The sequence below is a fragment of the Pongo pygmaeus genome, chromosome 12, assembly GCF_028885625.2.
Source record: "Pongo pygmaeus isolate AG05252 chromosome 12, NHGRI_mPonPyg2-v2.0_pri, whole genome shotgun sequence".
Lineage (NCBI taxonomy): Eukaryota > Metazoa > Chordata > Mammalia > Primates > Hominidae > Pongo > Pongo pygmaeus.
The window spans coordinates 45,428,921-45,450,267 of NC_072385.2; the positions used below are offsets into that span (position 1 = coordinate 45,428,921).

General features: G+C 38.1%; 1 protein-coding gene and 1 gene segment (V, D, J or C); one reads left to right on the forward strand and one right to left on the reverse strand.

The window, feature by feature from the left end:
* The window catches only part of LOC129026546 (immunoglobulin kappa light chain), a 412,603-nt gene that overhangs the window by 378,403 nt on the left and 12,853 nt on the right, over nt 1-21,347 (forward strand). The gene's annotated exons all lie outside the window — the stretch shown is intronic.
* Nucleotides 5,233-6,096, reverse strand: LOC129026602 (immunoglobulin kappa variable 4-1-like). The segment is given in 2 exon segments: nt 5,233-5,707; nt 5,929-6,096. Coding segments are annotated over 2 exon segments (415 nt in total).

The window sequence follows — 21,347 nt, forward strand, 5'->3', positions numbered from 1 at the left end:
ACCAGTAATAAATGTCTAGAAATATACGTTTTAAATATACTGCATTTAAAATTTTCTCTTTTTTTTCACAAGGAGTCTCACTATGTCACTCAAACTGGCCTCAAACCTGCGAGCTCAAGCCATTCTCCTGCCTCAGCCTCTCATTCCTAATACTATTCGTGATTTAATAACAGGAGACATCACTTATGGTATTATGTTACACTAAAGTTAATGAAGGTTTGAATTCACAGCAAAATAATCCTCCTTCTGCCAAAGGAAATAAACTGTATTTGAGATGCTGCCTATTCCAAAGTAAGATATCCCATGGTGAGTACAATCAAAATTTCAATGACAATATATAACATACATCAATATATAGAGAACAGAAAGAAAACTTAATTATTTGATTAAAAAATTGTTATCTCAGCTGGGTGCGGTGGCTCATGCCTGTAATCCTAGCACTTTGAGAGGCCAAGGTGGGCGGATCACTTGAGGTCAGGAGTTTGAGACCAGCCTGGCCAACATGATAAAACTCTGTCTCTACTAAAAATACAAAAATTAGCCAGGCTTGGTGGTGTACACCTGTAGACCTAGCTCCTCAGGAGGATGAGGCAGGAGAATTGCTTGAACCCATGAGTCAGAAGTTGCAGTGAACTGAGACTGTACCACTGCACTCCAGCCTAGGTGACTGACTGAGACCCTCTCTCAAATAATAATAATTATTATTATTACTATTATTATTTTCTCAATAATTAATTTACAAATATTTGAAACCGCAGAGAGAGAAAAAAAAATAGAGCAGAAGGAAATACAGTTGGAAAAAAAAAACAGACAGATACTTACCAGTGCTACTGTATTAAAAAAATGCTAAAGAAGTCTTTGCTCATGCCTATGTCCTGAATGGTATTGCCTATGTTTTCTTCTAGGGTTTTTATGGTTTTAGGTCTTACATTTAAGTCTTCAATCTATCTTGAGTTAATTTTTGTATAAGGTATAAGGAAGGGATCCAGTTTCAGTTTTCTGTATATGGCTAGCCAGTTTTCCCAACACCATTTATTAAATAGGGAATCCTTTCTTCATGGCTTGTTTTTGTCAGTTTTGTCAAAGATCAGATGGTTGTAGATGTGTGGCATTATTTCTGAGGCCTCCGTTCTGTTCCATTGGTCTATATTGGTTTTGGTACGTGTAAATTAGTTCAACAATTGTGGAAGACAGTGTGGCAATTCCTCAAGGATCTAGAACCAGAAATATCATTTGACCCAGCAATCCCATTACTGGGTATATACCCAAAGAATTATAAATCATTCTACTATAAAACATATGCACACGTATGTTTATTGCGGCACTATTCACAATAGCAAAGACTTGGAACCAACCCAAATGCCCATCAATGATAGACTGGATAAAGAAAATGTGGCACATATACACCATGGAATACTATGCAGCCATAAAAACAGATGAGTTCATGTCCTTTGCAGGGACATGGATGAAGCTGGAAACCATCATTCTTAGCAAACTAACAGAGGAACAGAAAACCAAACACTGCATGTTCTCACTTACAAGTAGGAGTTGAACAATGAAAACACATGGACACATGTAGGGGAACATCACACATCAGGGCCTGTCGGAGGAGAGGGGGGCTAGGGGAGGGATAGCATTAGGAGAAATACCTAATGTAGATGATGGGTTGATGGGTGCAGCAAACCACCATGGCACGTGTATACCTATGTAACAAACCTGCATGTTCTGCACATGTATCACAGAACTTAAAGTATAATAATAATAAACCAGGAAATAAATAATAATAAACCAGGAAAGCCAAGTTAAACCCATTTGCTTGACTGATCATGATCCTACTGGATACATTCTCATGGGTCCCAATTTTGCCCACTGCTCATTTTCATTGATCTCATTTTAGGGGGTTTTAGGTATGGAGTCCTTAGGATTTGGCGTTAAGTTTGGTGATTTTTCAGAGAGGCCTAACACCAGAGCTGCATCAGTGATCATTTGACTTTATGTCTGACCCTGTGCACAAGTGGCTACTTGTCTCCTCTTTTTCCTTATTTTCCTCTTTTTCCTTATTAGTTTTCCTCTTTTTCCTTATTATTCCTTATTAGAATAATTCCTTATTAGAATTATTATTATTATTCTAATATTATTCCTTATTAGAAAACAATAACAACATCAACACAGACCCTCTTGGAGCTAGGAATGGCCAATAGAAGTGATGTGTAAAAAACAAACAAACAAAAATAAATAAATAAACAAAAAACCACTTAATAAACTGGATGTAAAAGAAACATATCTTAGCATAATAAAAACTATATATAACAGACACACTGAATGGGGGAAAAGTGAAAGCCTTTCCTGAGAGATCTGGAACATGACAAGGATGCCCACTTTCACCACTCTTATTCAGCATAGTACTGGAAGTCCTAGCTAGAGCAATCAGACAAAAGAAAGAAATTAAGGATATCAAAAATTCAATGGAAGAAGTCAAATTATTCTTGTTAGCCGATTATATGATCTTATATTTTGAAAAACCTAAGGACTCCACTAAAAAACTCTTAGAACTGAAAAACCAGTTCAGTAAAGTTGGAGGACACAAAATCAACATACAAAAAACAACAGTATTTCTATATGCCAACAGTGAACACTCTGACAAAAAATTAAAAATAATCCCATTTACAATAACCACACTTACATACATAAGAATTAACCAAACAAGTGAAAGATCTTTATAATGAAAACTATAAAATACCAATGAAAGAAATTGAAGAAGACACCAAAAAATGGAAAGATATTTCATGCTTATGGATTGGAAAAATCAGCATTGTTAAAATTTCCATAGTACCCAAAGCAATCTACAGATTCAATGCAATCCCTATCAAAATGCCAATGACATTTCTCACAGAAATAGAAAAAACAATCCTTAAATTTATATTAAACCACAAAAGACCCACAATAGCCAAAGCTATCTTAAGCAAAAAGAACAAAACTGAAAGAATTGCATTACCTGACTTCTAATTATACTCAGAGCTATAGTAACCAAAACAGGGTGGCACTGGCATAAAAAAGAGACACACAGACCAATGGAAAGAATAGACAACCCTGAAATACAAATCCACATACCTGCAGTCAATTCATTTTCAACAAAAATGTCATTAATTTACACTAGGGCAAAGAATCTCTTCAATAAATAATGCTAGAAAAATTGGCTATCCATATGCAAGAGAATGAAACTAGACTTCAATCTCCCACCATACAGAAAAAGCAAATCGAAATGGATTAAAGACAAATCTAAGACCTCAAACTATGAAACTACTACAAGAAAACATTTGAGAAACTCTCCATGACATCCGTCTGGGCAAAGATTTCAAGAGTAATACCCCACTAGCACAGGCAATCAAAGCAAAAATGGACAAATGGGATCACAGTAAGTTTAAAAGCTTCTATACAGCAAAGGAAGCAATCGAAAAAGTGAAGAGGCAACCACAGAATAGGAGAAAAAATTTACAAACTATCCATCTGATCAAAGATGAAGAACCATAGTATGTATAAGGAGCTAAAACAACTCCATAGGAAAAAGTCTAATAATCCAATCAAACATAGGCGCAAGATATGAATAGAAGTTTCTCAAAAGAAGACAAACAAATGACAAGCAGGCATATTAAAAGGTGCTCAGCATCACTGATCATTAGAGAAATGCAAATCAAAACTACAATGAGATATCATCTCGCTCCAGTTAAAATGGCTTATATCCAAAAGATAGGTGATAACAAAAGCTGGCAAGAATGTGGAGAAAAGGGAACCCTTGTACACTGTTGGTGAGAATGTAAATTAGTACACCCACTATGGAGAACAGTTTGGAGGTTCCTCAAAAAGCTAAAAATAGAGCTACCATATCATTCAGCAATTCCACTGCTGGGTATATACCCAAAACAAGGGAAATCAGTACATCAAAGAGATATCTGCTCTCCCATATTTGTTGCAGCACTGTTCACAATAGCTAAGATTTGGAAGCAACCTAAATGTCCGTCAACAGATGAACAGAAAAAGAAAATGTAGTAGATAAACACAATGGAGTACTATTCAGCCATAAAATAGAATGAGATCCTGTCATTTGCAACAATATGGATGGAACTAACGTCATTACGTTTAGTGAAATAAGCCAGGTACAGGAAGACAAACATCATTTATTCTCATGTATTTGCAGAGTCTAAAAATGAAAACAACAGAATTCATGAACATAGAGACTGGAAGGATAGCGACCAGAGGCTGAGAAGAGTAGTGGGCGGGGGTGGGGAGTAGGGGGAAAGTGGGGATAGTTAATCCATACAAAAAATACTTAGAAAGAATGAATAAGTCCTACTATTTGCTAGTACAACAGGGTGACTTTAGTCAATAATAACTTAACTGTACATTTTTAAATAACTAAAAGAGTATAATTGGATTGTTTGTAACACAAAGGATAAATGCTTAAGGGGCTGGAGACCCCATTCTCCATGATGTGATTATTGCACATTGCATGCCTGTATCTGAACATCTCAGGTACCCCATAAATATATATATATATATGTGTGTGTGAGTGTATATATATGTGTATATATAATCTTTCTACTGTATACCATGAAAATTAAAAATAGAAAAAAGATAAATAAATAAGAAGAAAGTTGGCAGACTACTGTAAAAGGCAATGAGAAATGCTGTCACATATTTCTAGAGTAATAAAGAATTAGAAAATTGCCTATGAAAGTATTAATATGATGGAAAGAAACTGAGCGGGGAAAAGGGCAGAACAAAAGGCGGTGGAGTGAGTAAGAATTTTCAGCAACATTGACCAGATGAGTTTTGTTGGAAAACAGGGTCTCTGGAAGGAAAAAGCTACAGAGGGACACTACCGTCTATGTGGGAGGCTATGAATAGGAAGGATCAAGGTTTAATATTAGGAAGGATTGCAGATGAACAAAGAAAAAAGAGAATTAGGAATCCAAGTAGAAACTTTCCAGAGTCAAGGAGGCACATAGAGGAAAGAATTGACCCATCTGTGTGTAAAACTCAGTGGACCCTTGTCTAGAGAGTAAAGATAAATCTATTTGGCTCGGTCATGTGATGTGTCCATGTGAAACATGCAGGTTCCTGTAACACAAAAACTCCTGACAATGTCTCTAAGGGATCTTTAGAACATTTTGCTTTAATAATCTTCTACAAAAAGAGATCCAGCAAAAGTCAAATCTCTAATTTTATCCTGGGCCCTGCAAACCCTCCAATGAATAAATCAAGAGAGTGACCGCCCCGACACACAGAGGAAGCATGCATGTTTGGGGCTGTGTGCAGAGGAAGCAGCTGCTGCAGCAAAGACCTACTGGCCCAACGCATGGAGAGGTTTGTGTTCGAGGCTGAAGCATTGTGGGAGGAGCACTATAGGACTGCTGACAGTAATAAACTGCCACATCTTCAGCCTGCAGGCTGCTGATGGTGAAAGTGAAATCTGTCCCAGACCCGCTGCCACTGAATCGGTCAGGGACCCCGGATTGTCGGGTGGATGCCCAGTAAATGAGCAGCTTAGGAGCCTGTCCTGGTTTCTGCTGGTACCAGGCTAAGTAGTTCTTATTGTTGGAGCTGTATAAAACACTCTGGCTGGACTTGCAGTTGATGGTGACCCTCTCGCCCAGAGACACAGCCAGGGAGTCTGGAGACTGGGTCATCACGATGTCCCCATAGGCACCTGTAGTCAGTAATGGACAATGATTATACACAAACTTATACACGCTGTCTCAGATATAATTGAAATATGTCATTTAAATTTGCTTTCTAGTAGTATTATAAGTCAGCACATAATTGGATCCATATTGGAAATAGTCATTATTTCCAAATATATCTTAATTTTTTTTTTATTTCTACACAGATACTACTCTGAAAAGACTGTGGCACTTTTTAATTCCTCACCAGAGATCCAGAGCAACAGGGAAATGAAGACTTGGGTCTGCAACACCATCTTGCTGCCCCTGCCTGCCTGTTGTAGCTCAGTTCACAATGCAAAGGTCCCGTTTATAAAATCCGAACAGCTGGTCGTGGCCTGGAGGGGCCTATGCAAAAACAATCAGTGAGTACAAAAGCAAATTTCATGAGCAGTGGGTTGTGAAAGTATCCAGTGTAAATCAAGAGCCAAAAATATCATCACAGAATGTGTAATTGTATGAATAGAAAAGACAGAAGTCAACTTAGAAGCTCTAAAACTACAAACTGCTGGAAGATCTAATGACTAGGACTGCCTAGTAATTTTCATAGGGGCATAAATGTGAAACACCTTGTGCATCATAGCAGAAAGCAGAAGAGAAAGCACTCCCAATTTCTTAACTGCCTTTTACCTATATTAATCAGTAATATACTGGCTTTTACCTGTGTTAATCATAATAAACAAATTCTCAATAAATTTTATTGATACTCTTCAATGCCTGCTCAGCAACATTTTCCAAAGGCAGCTCAAGATACTAAATAACTCATAAGGGCCAACCTCCTATTGCAGCATTCTTCGGGATTTAACCAGGTTCCCAAGACTCTTTTCACAACGTTAAGTAAGATGTTAGAAATAGATCCAAAACTAGGTGATATATCCCCTAGCAAAACTGTGAGGTCAAACTTGTCTGGCTAATGCTTCCATTTAAAAATTTTCTTTCTTGATCCTTCATTGTATGTACACGATGAATCAGGGGAAAACTTTAACTGAGTGAATCAAAGTATTCTCATTATTATAATAGGAGCTTCACACACACACAAAATCAATTCTATTACTCTCAGCCTCAGTTCCTAAAGCCAAGTTAAAGTCCCATTCTAAGATCATTGTTGCATGACCATATATATCCCAGGTCTAATCTAAACTGTGGATAAATCCCAGCAGGACATTAGAGATTATATAGAAGCATATAGGATTCAGGGTTTATGAGATTTAGATTTTTCTTGTCAAAATGAATGAGAGTTGCCATATCTAAAAATTATTCCCAGATAAATAAAATTCACTACCTAGAATTAATTTATGCATATAAGTAGAAATGTTGTCTCCCTTTTTACCATCCAAAGTGGAAAGCCTCGTGGAACTAGAAATTAATCTTAGAAAAATCAGTTAATAAAAGTACGTCATTTCATCAATTCAATAAGTTATAATAGCAAAAAACCATAATAAATTATCACTTAAATGTCAATACATTTATAAACTATGGTACATAAATATAATAGAATATTGAATAGCCATTGATGCTCCTGATGAAAATTAGCAGGCAGTGATAAATGATAAATATGAAGCACATGTCAATATATAAAATAAGTTTTATGTAATTTAGGAGAAAATGGTGATAATGACAGAAAATGTGAATTATGGATGCATCTATAAAATTCTTGTACATTTGTGAATTGTAAATATTTATCTTAGAGACATTATTCCTTTCGATATGTTCCATTTGCTCACCTGTATGTCCCAGCCTCCTTACAGATGTAATCAGTTATGGCCAATGAAATAGGCACGGAAGTAACATACATCCCTTGCAGGCTGAGGCAGGAAAAAGATCTTATGGAATTTTCCAGTCTATCCTTTATCTATAGAAGCAACTTAAGAGGCCATGTGCTCCAAATAGTGCAAATGCAAGATGGTAGGGCCTCTGTCTGCCTGGATCCTTGAGTGACTGCATGGAGCAGAGCACCTTTCTGGCCCTTGTGAAGAATGTAGCATGAGCAAGACATAAGTATTTGTTGGTGCTAGGCCATGAGATTTGGGGCAATGGTATAACCTACCCTATTATGGAAAATATAAATACACAAAACAGAAAAGAGAGAGAGAAGTGAGAGAAGACTGTGAGAGAAGTGAATGAGAGAAGACTGTGTTTTGTTCATTTCCTATAATCCTATATCACCACGGGATCCTGTGCCTTCTGGTGATCAAACTAATGTTCTACAGCTCCAAAGAAGAATGCTCGTCTAACGTCTCCATTCCAATGATTTAGAGACTAAAAGCCAAAAAGAATCTTTTTTTCTTTTTTTTTTCCAATTTTTTTCCATGAAACATTCAAATAAAATGGACACTCCAAAAAGATGTTCAATAAGGTTGCATGGCTTCACATTGCCCCTTTTACACCATCTTGTGGAGCTACAGATTCACCTTACCCAAATTTGAGAAAAGTAATCAAGAAAATGACTCTCACTAGCAGTGAGACCAACTTCATAAGCAGTAATGTCATCAGTGCACACAGCAGCCTCATGCTGCCAAGCATGTTTTGGGTGTATCCCTCCCTGGACTGGTTTGGTGACATGATCAAAGGTACATTTTCCACCTGCATAGCCCCATCCTGGATCTACAGCCTTCCTTGTGTCTTTGTGAACAGAGTACGAGACAGATCTCAATTAATTTAGAAAGTTTATTTTCCCAAGATTAAGGACAAGCCCATGATAAAGCCTCTAGAGGTCCTGATATATCTGCCCAAGGGGGTCGGGGCACAGCTTTGTGTTATACATTTTAGGGAGACAAGAAACATCAATCGATATGCATAAGATGTGCATCGCTTCGGTCTGGAAAGGCGTGACAACTCAAGGCAGGGAAGGGGGCTTCCTGCTGGGGTTGCATTATCTTGAGTCTCTGATCAGCCTTTCACAGAATATACAATTCACATGTGAAAGGCGGGTAGAGAAATAGTCATTTATGCCTTAGTCCAGCTTATTGAAACAATAGAGCAGAAGAAGCATTGCATATGCGTTTGTCTGAAGTGAACAGAGGGATGACTTTGAGCTCTGTCCTTTGTCCACAAGGAATTCCCTTGTGGGCAAATTGTGAGGGAGGTATGTAGTTTTTTTTTCTTTGTAGCTATCTTATTTAGGAATAAAATGGGAGGCAGGTTTGCCTGATGCAGTTCCCAGCTTGACTTTCCCTTTTGGCTTAGTGATTTTGGGGTCCTGAGGTTTATTTTTGCTTTCACATTAGTATAACTACTTTTATTTTTCTAATTCCTTTTCTACTTGTATGTGTTACAGCTGACTTATGTCACTCGCAAAAAGAATTCTGACTAATGCACCATCTGACTAGAAGGCAGGGTTCTTTAATGATAATGAATCCTCCAGAATCTAGTAAACAGAATTGCCTAAAAAAGAGGTGGGTGTCTTCTTGGGGAATTTTTCATGGCAATGGATGACAACTGATCAAAGGATTTATGACTAGACTGAGCTCTCTTTTATCTATTCTGTTACTCACCAAGACCTATTAGGGTTTGTGCTCCACAGGGACCCTGGTTTCTAAGTTCTAGGGTTAAACAGTCCACTCCCAGGCCCACCACACCATACCCTCCTGACATCTGGTGAACAGCAATAAAATTGTTTCTTATTCTGAAAATCCTCCAATACTTCCACCATCCCCAAAAAGGCGGTGGAGGGGGAGAGAAAATGAATTGTTCCATTAGAGAACACAATATCCGTTATATTATTCTTGGCCTTTGAGATACCTTACAAAACAAATACAAAAAAAAGTCCCAATTTAACATCTTTTAATAATCTTTACAAAACAGAACACACCTCCTTTCCTGATAATAGTCAAGAGGCTCAGTGGCAACTGTGGTGAAAAGTGTCAGATTCTGGTCATGTTCCAAAGGTAGAAAAAATAGAATTTGTTAACATATTGGATGTGAGGCGTGGGAGAAACGTGAAATCAAGGTGGTTGCAAGTGTTTGAACCTGAGCAACTAGAGAATTTGGAAGGACATTTTCTGAGATGGGGAAGGCAGGCAGGAATCAGGGCTTGGAGTTGAACATATTAAACATTTGAGATGCCTGCTAGACCTCTAATTGGCAATATCCCTTGGACAGGTGGATGAATATGCGTGATTCTGGAGTTCAGAGAAATAGTCCAGGCTGGAGATGCAAATTTGGGAAACAGGGCGAGGTTACTAAGCAATGAGTTAAATCAGTGAAGGCACACTGGGCCCTGGCAGGTAACCCAACAAGTGGAGGTCGAAGAGATGAGAAGAAAGCAGCACAGGAGACTTAGAAGCAGTGGTCAGTCAGGAGGAAGGAGTTGAACCAAGAAAGTGATGTCCCAGAGCCAACACAATAAGGATTTTTTTTTCTGTTTACAAATGTAAAATTAAAAGGTTTAATAAAAAGAAAATTTACTTTTAGGGTTGGTCCAAACACTGTCTCCTATTTGTAGGATCAGAACTCTCCCATGGCAGTAGAGAATTTGGGAGGTTACTTCTTAAAAGGGGTGTGCACCGCTGCCCTCTGCTGGTCAAGTTTATGCACTGCAAATTCCAAGGACGATTGCTCGTCAGCTTTTCTCCTTTAAAGTAGCTCAGACTGTACAAGCTAGAAAGAACCTCGCAAGATACTCCTTCCAACATTTGTATTTGACTTATAGGAAGTGCAGGTCCAGCCAGAAAAGTTGTGTGCAAGGCCGTTTATGTAAGTTCATCAGACCTGATTCTTAGGGCTCTTCCCATTGTTTCGAGCCTCCCTTCCAGTCACTTCCCTCTCATACGCGACCAAGTATAGCACAGGAGTAGCTACTCTGCACTTTATAGCAACTCCACTGTGTGGCATTCTGATGTTCTTTAATTACAAGCTTTATGACAGTGATTCTCAACCCGCTCCACTGCCTCCACCTAGTGGCAGAAAGAAGAAAATGTGTGTAACTCGGGAGTCTGGTCTCAAAGCTCCGGGGTATCATTTCTTCAAAGTCTTGAGCTTGTTTTTGTTTGTATTTATTTTTGTATTTATTTATTTATTTGTTTTAGAGACAAGGTCTCGCACTGCACTCCAGCCTGGGCGACAGAGCGAGAAAATTCAGGATCTATCTAGTGAATAAAGAGATATCACTAATGACTGTTTTACATTGTGGCTGTAGCGCATTCGAGGGATAATTTGATTCTGTTCTGCTTTCGAATGCATAGCTCACTGTAACCTCCAACTCCCGGGCTCAAGCGATCCTCCTACCTCAGCTTCTCCAGTAGTTGAGCTTGATTCATTTTAAAATTTCATAAAGTTTTGGCATTTCTTCCCACGATATGGCCATGTGTGCTTTACTATAAAATATTTTCATCACAAAATTTATTTTGTGATATTTGAGAATTATTTGAGAAACACAACCCAAGAAAGCAGAACAGACTCAAATTATCCCTCAAATCCCCCTTAGCCACAAATATAAAACAGTCCCTGGCTGGCCGTGTTGGCTCACGCCTGTAATCCCAACACTTTGGGAGGCCAAGGCGGGTGGATCACTTGAGGTCAGGAGTTCAAGACCAGCCTGACCAACATGGTGAAACCCCGTCCCTATTAAAAATACAAAATTATCCAGGAGTGGTGGCAGGCACTTGTAATCCCAGCTACTTGGGAGGCTGAGGCAGGAAAATCACTTGAACCCAGGAGGTGGAGGTTGCAGTGAGCCAAGATTATGCCAATGCACTCCAGCCTGGGCAACAGAGCAAGACTTCCATCTTAAAAATAATAATAATAAATAAATAAATAAGTAAATAAAATAAAGCAGTCCCTATTGATATCTCTTTATTCACTAAATAGACCAGGAATTGACTTAAATTCTGAATTTTTTTGTCATGGATTTTTTGCATTAATTTTGATTGTTTAAATGCTGCATTAAAATATTCTTTATTTTGACTATGAGTTTGGGGGATCTCCTTAAATTTTATAAGCAGGGCAATGCCTCACTCGCCTCACCATAGTCTGGGCCACATATCAGGGGCTCCAATAGCAAGCAACATGACTTTTGAAGAGCTAAGACTTCTCTCTTCACTGTGAAGACCAGATGGGCCCTGCAAACAGTGTAATCTCTACATGAAAATGCACGAGATTCCAACTACAACCAGGAACAAAAGACTCTGATGGTGAAGTCCTGGGCCTCCAAGCCCCAGCTTCCTGAAGGGAAAGAGCACCCCCGTTTCTGACCAGAGGCCAGAGTCATAACAAAGATGGAATGTGAGCTTCACATGGAAGAGGTGGTAGCACCTGGCTCAGTAACGAAGAGGCTTTAGGTCCTGAAGGAAGAGCTCAGCACATTCAAAGATTAGAAGGGAGGTCCCAGTCATAGGAGCAGGGAAGGAGAGAATGCCCAATAAGAAACACAGACAGGAGGGAGGGGTCAGGGCAAGATCATACTGGAAACATCTAGAGAGCCCATAAAAGTCACAGTGCCCAGTCCCCACACGGACTAGGCTCTTTGGAATCTCTAGGCATCAATTTGGGCACCAGTAGTTTTCAAAGTTCTCCAGGAGACTCTATGCACACCAGCCAAGGGTGGGAACCACAGGTGTTGGCCTAGGGATCATAACAATGAGTTTCTAAGTGCAAATAAGAAATCTCCAGAGAGTTTAAGCAGGAGAATAATTTGATTTGTTTCTTGTTTGTGATTTTTAAAGATCAGTCTGGTTACTGTGTGTAAGATAATAATCCAGAAAATCTGTTGCTCATGAACCACATATCTGTAAATTTGCTTCACCTGTAACTGGATCTGACCAACAAAAATTAGTACTTACTAAGAAATTACATGCCCAGGGACTATGCTAAGTAATTCATAAACACTATTTTATTTACTCCTCACAGCAAGTTTATAAGAGAAATGTTATTATTTCCACATTTCGGATGAGAAATTCGAGGCTTGGGGAAAGTTAGGTAATTTACCTAATGTCACACCCAGTTCATAAGATGCAGAGTTAGCGCTCTAATTCCGTGTCTAAGTTGATGCTCCATCGAACACACCATGCCTCCAACTAGGAAGAAACATGCTGGCCAGAGGATGCCGTCATCAAGTTTACAGCATGGTTAGATTTCTAGGCACAGATGAATAAATCAACATGTTGGTTTGCAATAAAATGAATCTACCCAGCTCTGAAATTGCATCCAGGGGTTCATGAGCACACAAGTCTAGAAGTGTGCCCTCAGCTCTGCTAACTTCATCAAGGTAAATACCTAGGAGGCCACCTTCTGAGACCACCAGATGGACAGTCCACCATCTGTTTACAGATGGTAAAGCCACATACCAGTTTACCATCTGATGCTCTCTATTCACATCAACATTTATTCAAGAAATAGTCATATGGATCCTTTTCAATAGACAGTACTGGGGAAATTGAATTGCCATATGCGGAAGAATGGAACTAGACTTCTATCTCTCACCAAATACAAAAGTTAACTCAAGACAGATTAAAGACTTACATATAAGACCTGTAACTACAGAAACACTAGAAGAAAACCTAGGGAAAATGCTTCTGGAATTGATCTAGGCAAAGAATTCAGGACTAAGATATCAAAAGCACAAGCACAAAAAGAAAAATAGACCAACAGGACTTAATTAAACTAGAAAGCTTCTGAACAGCAAGAGAAATAATCAATAGAGTGAACAGATAATCTGCAGAATGGGTGAAAATATTTGCAAACTATGCATCCTACAGGGAAATAATATCGAGAATTTATAAGGAACTCAAACAAGTCAACAACAACAAAATAACCCCACCAAAAAGTGCGCAAAGGGCATGAATAGACATTTTTCAAAAGAAGGTATATGATATGGTTTGGCTCTGTGTCCCCACCCAAATCTCACCTTAAATTGGAATAATCCCCACATATCATGGGAGAGACCCGGTGGGAGGTAATTGAATCATGGGGGCAGGTTTGTCCCATGCTGTTCTCATGATACTGAATAAGTCCTATGAGATCTGCTGATTTTATAAAGGGGAGTTCCCCTGCACACACTCTCTTGCCTGCCTCCATGTAAGAAGTGCCTTTGCTTCTCCTTTGCCATCTGCCATGATTGTGAGGCCTCCCCAGCCATGTGGAACTGAGTCTTAAACCACTTTTCCTTTATAAATTACCCAATCTTGGGTGTGTCTTTATTAGCAGCATAAGAACAGACTAATACAGTGTACAAATGGCCAAGAAGCATATAAAAAACAAAATGCTCAAATCACTAATCACTAGAGAATCGCAAGTTGAAACCACAATGAGATATTATCTTACAGCAGTCAGAATGGCTATTATTAAAACACCAAAAAATAACATATTGGCAAGGATGCAGAGAAAAAGGAATACTTATACACTATTAGTGGGAATGTAAACTAGTACAGCTTCTATGGAAAACACTATGGAGATTTCTCAAAGAACTAGAAATAGAACTACCATGTGGTTCAGCAATACCACAACTGGGTATCTACCCAAAGGGAAATAAATTATTATATAAAAAAGATATCTGCACTCACATGTTTATTGCAGCACTATTCACAATAGCAAAGATATGGGATCAACCCAAGTGTCCATCAACAGATGATTGGATAAAGAAAATGTGGTGTGTGTGTGTGTGTGTGTGTGTGTGTACCCATACCACAATGAAATACTATTCAGCTATAAAGAAAAGAATGAAATCATGTCTTTTGCAGCAATGTGGTTGGAACTGGAGGTCATTATCTTAAGTGGATAATTCAGAAATAGAAGGTCAAATGTCACATGTTCTCACTCATACGTGGGAGCTAAATAATGTGTACACATGGACATAGAGTGTGCTATGATAAACACTGGAGATTGAGATGGGTGGAAGGGTGGAAGGAGGCTGAGTGATGAGAAAATACTAAATGGATACAATGTATATGATTTAGGCGATAGATACATTAAAAGCCCAGACTTCACCACTACACAATATAGCTATGTAGCAAAATTGCACCTGTACCACTTAAATTTATACAAGTAAAAAAAAAAAAGTCATACAAATTCTGTTTTTTATTCTCTATGAAATTACTACTGAGAGTATTATCCAATGCCGTCTCTATGCAATGCCCCCAATATTATCCATTTAGCAGCTCCTATGCAATGCCCCAAGATAGAAATTGTCTTCAACTTTTATCCCAGGAAAACCTTCAGTCACACTTAGAAACTAGAATTTTTTCCCCTAGATGAAAGTTATGTAACTTAACACATTATCTTCATTTAGTCAGTTTCCAAGAAGCTCAGAACCAGATTTTACATTCAATCTAAAACTGCTTATTTTAAGTGAGGTTTACTGAGGTATAAATTACAATAAAAGCCACCTTTTCGTGTATATTTCTATAAGTTTTGGCAAATGCATAGCTGTGTAAACACAACCACATTCAAGATAGAGGACAGGTCCCTCATCCTTTAACATTCCTTTATGCCCCTTCCTTCACCCCTAGCCCTTGGCAACCACTGGTTTTTGTCTAATCCAGTCGTTTGCCTCTTCCTGAATGTCACATAAATGGAGCCATGCAATGTGAAGCCTTTTGAGTCTGGCTTTGTTCACTTAGGAGAATGCATTTGAGATTCATCCGTGCTGTTTCGTGTATCACTAGTTCACTGTCTATTGTTGAGTAGTATTCCATTGTGTGGATATGCCACAGATTGTTTATCTAGTTAACAATTTAAAGCCATTTGGTCATTTCTAATTTTTGGCTGCTAAGAATAAAGTTGCTGTAAGCTTTTCAATGCAGGTTTTTGTGTGAACTCAGGATTTCATTTCGCTTGGGTAAATTCCTAGCTTTGGGACTGCTGAGTCATCTGGTAGGTGTATGTTGAACTTTATAAGAAACAGCCAAACTGTTTTCCAAAGTTGCTGTGCTATTTTGCACTCCCATCAGCAGTGAATGAGGGTTCCACTTGCTCGAGCCTAGTATTGTAACTTCACTATATACCTTCTTTGATGACATATCCTTTCAAATTTTTGGTCAAGTTTTTATTGGGGTGTTGTTACTATGGACTGTGAGAGTTCTTTGTATATTCTGCATATGATTTTTTCTCACATTTGTGTTTTATGACTATGTTCTCCCAATGTGTGGCGCCTTTTATTTTCTTAACGTGCCATGTGAAGAGCAGAAGTTTAATTTTATGATGTCCAAATTAGCTTTTTTTCTTTTCTTTTTTAGATCAAAATAGGGGTCTATTTTGATTATCACTGTTATTTTATCTCCATTTGATTTTCTATTTTTATTTGTATTTTTCTAATTTCATTGTAAATTTTTAATTAAACCCAAATATTCTAGGGGAAAGAGGCAAGATAGAAATAGTCTAACTTGGGCATAAATTTTAGAGTCATATTCTCTTGCCGAGAAAGGAAACTAGCTCTCTTACATTGATTGTTTAATTTCAGACTTCACTACTTTATGAGGTGCCCAAATTATGGGCTTTAAAAAATATATATCCAAACAGGGGTTCAGAAAGAATAAGTAATTTGTCCAAAACAACACAAAAAATGATTCCACCATAAGTTTGCCCAGTGACAGGATCTGTATTATTTTATATATATCAAATTCTACAACTGGTTCTTAAAGCTAGTGTACATAACCTGTTAAAATATTAGGTATTAGTTGATAAGACATTTTATCATCTATGAAATGTTGCCTGTTGTCATAGTTAGAAAATCTTTTAAAATATGGAGCTGTTTTCATAGATTAAACTATGCCAGTTAAAAGCTGGGTAAAAAGAACTACAGAATAATATTTATGTTTATCGTATAAGGTTTTAAAGCAAATTCGAAGTCATTTTCATCAATAAAATCAATAAGGTTTTGCAAATATATATGTATGAAAATACTGATTTAAAATGCAAATAAGGGGAGAGTTTGAGAGAGAGAGACAGAGACCAAATGATTTTATAGTTGTAATAAGTTTATAGGCTTATGGGGTTTTTACGTACTTTTCTACCTAACTTGTCTATAAGACTTTAATGAATCACTTAGAATTTTTAAAATAATTTATTATTACTCTGTACCTATTCTTTACTCTGCAAATCTTACCTTGCCCTTTTGTCTAAAAGCAGTAAAATCTGACCTGGCTTATATTGTATCATTGCTTTTGCTACTTAGCAAGCACAATGATCCATTCGGCCTGTGTAGGCTCATGGTTTATACAACACTGCCATTTGCTGACAGAGTGCGACAGTCACAGTTAGCAACATGGGACCACTTTATTTTCATTTTTAATGTTTATAGAAATGTTCAACCATTTATGAATATACACAAATAGTATAATGAACCCTAAGCTTCACAAATTAACATTTTGCTAATCTTGTTTCAACTACCGCCTCCCGTCCCCCATCCAATTACTCTGTTCTCTCACCTCCTCACACACAGACACTGGCAGTATTTTTCAGCCAATCATTAATACATTGCCAACTGATAAGGACTTTTAAAAAACAACCACCATTCCATTATGATTCCCAGCATAATTGAGAGTAATTCCCTAATATCCAATACCCATTTCCTTTTCCAATTTCCTTGATTGTCTTTAAACTGTTTTTACCCCGTTTGCTTAAATCAAAGTCCAGGTCCTGTTAAACATATGGTTAAGTTTTACCAAAACCTAAATAAATAAATAAATAAATAATAACCTATATTTTTTCCAATTCCAGGGAATAGTGAAAGAGGGTAAATGCCATTATTTAGAAACGTAAATCACATCATAGGACTAGAATTATCTTGAAGTCAAAATTGAAGACTGAAAATGGAAAAGAAAGGTATAGACTAAACTTATTTAAAAACTTCAATGCAGAACTCTAAGAGAAAATATTAGAAAGTTGTACCAGTATTCATTATTCAGTATTCATCAGTATTCACTCAGCTATATGTAGTTGAAATCTAACTAGAGGAGCTTGATCAGATAAAGAGATACATTTTTCTCACTAAGGAGGACTCTGGAGGCAGGTGGTTCAGAGCTAGACAGCTGCTGCAGGACCCAGGTCCTTTCCCTGCCTGCTCCTCCACTCTAGCTTGTGACTTTCATCCTACAAGATGGGTGCTTCTGCCAAGTTCCAGACAGAAGAAGATACAACACAAAGGAGAAATAAGCAGCAGTGCCTCTGTCAATCAAGCAAAATTTTTCCAGAAATGCACAATAGATTTCAGATTATGTCTCAACAGTCCTAACTGCAAAGAAGCTGAGGAATTAGATTTTTGGCTGAGACACTGTTGCCCTGTAAAAAATTGGGATTCTGTTATTAAAGAATAAGAGGAGGGAAGAAAGATTGGAAACTTCTATGCAATAGTGAAAAAAATAAGAAACTCAATAAAAAAGTGAGCATACCTTAAAAACAGGCGATTCACAACAGATGAGACCCCAATAGCCAATAAACATTTTTAAATGGTCAACCTCATGAGTGATCAGAAAACACAAATATGTATCTTAAACCAAAAATAAAATACAATGTATTGCCCATTTGACTGGAAAAAAATAAAAAAGCCTGATAATATCAAGTATTGGAGAGCATGTAGAGTGAGGAAACTCCATGGAGGACCTATCATTGCAAATGTGGGAATGTAACTTAATACACGAATTTGAGACCAATTTGTAAATTGAAAAATGCGCACACCCTACAACCAAGAAGCAACCCTTGCAATATTTTTGAAAAGACAAAAACATTATGTAAATGGAATCATGCAATATGTGACCTTTATACTCAGCACAATGCCCCTCAGATCCATTCAAGTCATGTGTATCAACAGCTCACTATTTTATTGTTTTATTTTTTTTAGAGACAGAGTCTCACTCTGTTACACAGGGTGGAGTGCAGTGGCGAGATCTTAACTCACTGCAGCCTCGAACTCCGGGGCTCAAGCATCCTGCTGCCTCAGCCTCCCATGTAGCCAAGACTACAGGCGTGGGACACAACACACAGCTGATTTTTATTTTTTTTGTTTTTTTTAGAGACATGGTGTCACTATGTTGCCCACGCTGGTCTCAAACTCCTAGGTCAAGTGATTCTCCTACCTCTACTTCACAAAGTGCTTGGATTATAGGTATGAACCACTGTGCCCAACTCACTACTTTTTAATACTAATTATTCCATGGGATGGATGTACCGCAGTTTGTTTTACCATTAATCTATTGTAGGACATTTTGGCTGATTCCAGTTTTTTTTTAATACAGATAAAACCACTATGAATAGTTGTGTATTGTATACGTTTTTGTGCTGACATAAGTTTTCATTTTTCTGGGATAAGTTTTCATTTCTTTGGGCTTTTGCTGTATCCTTGATATTATAATATGTTACATCTTCAGTTTTATTCTATTCAATATATAATCTTTTATTTTCCTTGAAATCTCCCATGGACTGTTTAGAAGTGTGTTGTTTTGTTTCTAAGGGTTTGGCATTTTTCCCATTATTTTTCTATTAATGATTTTTAGTTTGATTCCAGGTGGTCAGAGAACACACTCCATGTGATTTCAATTCTATTAAATTTGTTGAGGTTTGTTACATGGCCCAGTATATGGCAATTTTGGTATATGTTCCGTGGGCACTTGAAAAGAATGCGAATTCTGCTGGTGCTGGTTGGAGTTTTCCAGCAATGTTGATTTATGATCTTACTCATTGATGGTGTTGTTGAGTTTGATGTGTTCTTATGATGGCAGCTTTCACATTCTTGTCAGATAATTCTAACGTCTCTGTCATGTCGGTATTAGCGCCTCTTAACTGTCTCATTAAAGCTGAGATTTTCCTGGTTCCCCTGGTTCCTGTTGGGATGCGTAGTTTTCAGTTGAAATCTCGACTTTGGAGTATTGCGTTATGAGGCTTTGGATCTCATTTAAACTCATCTCAGCCAATTTCCTCTCTTGCCACTCAGGAAGGAGAAGTTAGGGTGTTTGAATGGAGCGGAGACGTTACTGCCTAAGAATTGTTTTACTGGGCTTCCCCTTTCTTTCTCCTTTGACTAGAGAGAGCCAGCTTTTTATTAGGGCTTTTTATTTTTCTGGGCCTGTTGCTGTTTCCGAGTTGACAGACTTCTCCAGAACCAAGTCTGGAATGGATGAGGCAAAAAGAAACCCCGGGGAATGCACTGCTGGGTCGCTCCTTGGGTCCCCGTGTTCCTAACTGGTCTGCCTTCTTCTCTCCACCTTCCAGAGTCTTCATAAGTTTGCTTTACATACAATGTCCAGGGTTTTTATTTTACTTGATAGAAATAGGTAAAAATAATTCTACTCCATCTTTCAGGAAGCAAAAGCCCCCTTGTGTATTTTTTAAACTTTCAAAAACAAAACAAAAGGCAGCTGCAACAGTAAAGAAGCTAGTAACACCCTTGGTGGGAAATTCAAGTCCAAATACACATTTTAAGTTTGGCTAGCCATTGAGAACATCAGAATAGTTCAAGTTTTAAACAAATTTATATTTATGATTACACATATACCAAAAGCTGAAGGCATCTTATATTTATTAGGCATCTATTTTGTTCTTGTTAAGAAGACAGAATGCCATTCCCTAAGAAACATGGCCTGGCAGCTAGAGCTGAGCCACCTGGCCACTAGAGCACAGAGTAGGGAGAGCAGTAGCCCTGCCCCAGCCTCCCCTCAAGACAGGATTCTTTCTCTGGGAACTGTAGGTAACACTAAATCATCCTGGAACACAAGAAAGAAAAGAAAAGAAAAGAAAGAAAGAAAGAAATAAGAGAGAGAGAAAGAAAGAAAGAAAAAGAAAGAAAGAAAAGGAAAGAAAGAAAGAAAGAAGAAAGAGAGGAAGGAAGGAAGGAGAAGGGAAGGGAAGGCAAGGGAAGGAAAGGAAGGAAGGCAAGAGAAAGAAAGAAAGGAAGGAAAGAGAAAGAAGGAAGGAAAGAAGAAGGAAAGGAGGGAAAGGAGGGAAGGGAAGGAAAGGAAGGAAGGGAAGAAGAAAGAGAGAAGGAAGGAAAGAAAGGAAGGAAAGAGAAGGAAGGAAAGAAGGAAGGAAGGGAGAGAAGGGAAGGAAAAGAAGGAAGGGAAGGAAAGGAAGGAAGGCAAAAGAAAGAAAAGAAAGAAAGAAAGGAAGGAAGGAAGGAAGGAAAGAAAGGAAGAAGGGAAGGAAAGAGAAGGAAGGAAGGGAGGGAAGGAAGGGAAGGAAAGGAAGGAAGAGAAGGAAGGGAGGGAAGGGAAAGAAAGGAAGGAAGGGAAGGAAGGGAAGAAAGAAAGAGAGAGAGAGAAGGGAAGGGAAGAAGGAAGGAAGGAAGAAGGGAAGGAAAGAGAAGGAAGGAAAGGAGGAAGCAAGGGAGGGAAGGGAAGGAAAGGAAGGAAGGGAAGAAAGAAAGGAAGAAAGAAAGAAAGAAAGAGAGAAAGAGAAAGAAAGGGAAGGGAAGGGACGAAGAAAGAAAAGAAAGAAGAAAGAAAAAGAAAGAAAGAGGAAGGAAAAAAGGACAGCAATTACTTTTGCAACAACCTAATATAAGTTTTTTAATAGTTAAATATTCTATTCCATGCATTGTTGCTGGATACCTTATAAATAACAGGGCCTCCTATGACCTGAATTTCCCAAGTTACGAGTTGAGGGTTTGAACTAGTTTTAAAAAAACGAGGAGGCCAGGCGTGCTGGCTCACACCTGTAATCCCAACACTTTGGGAGGCCGAGGCAGGTGGATCACGAGGTCAG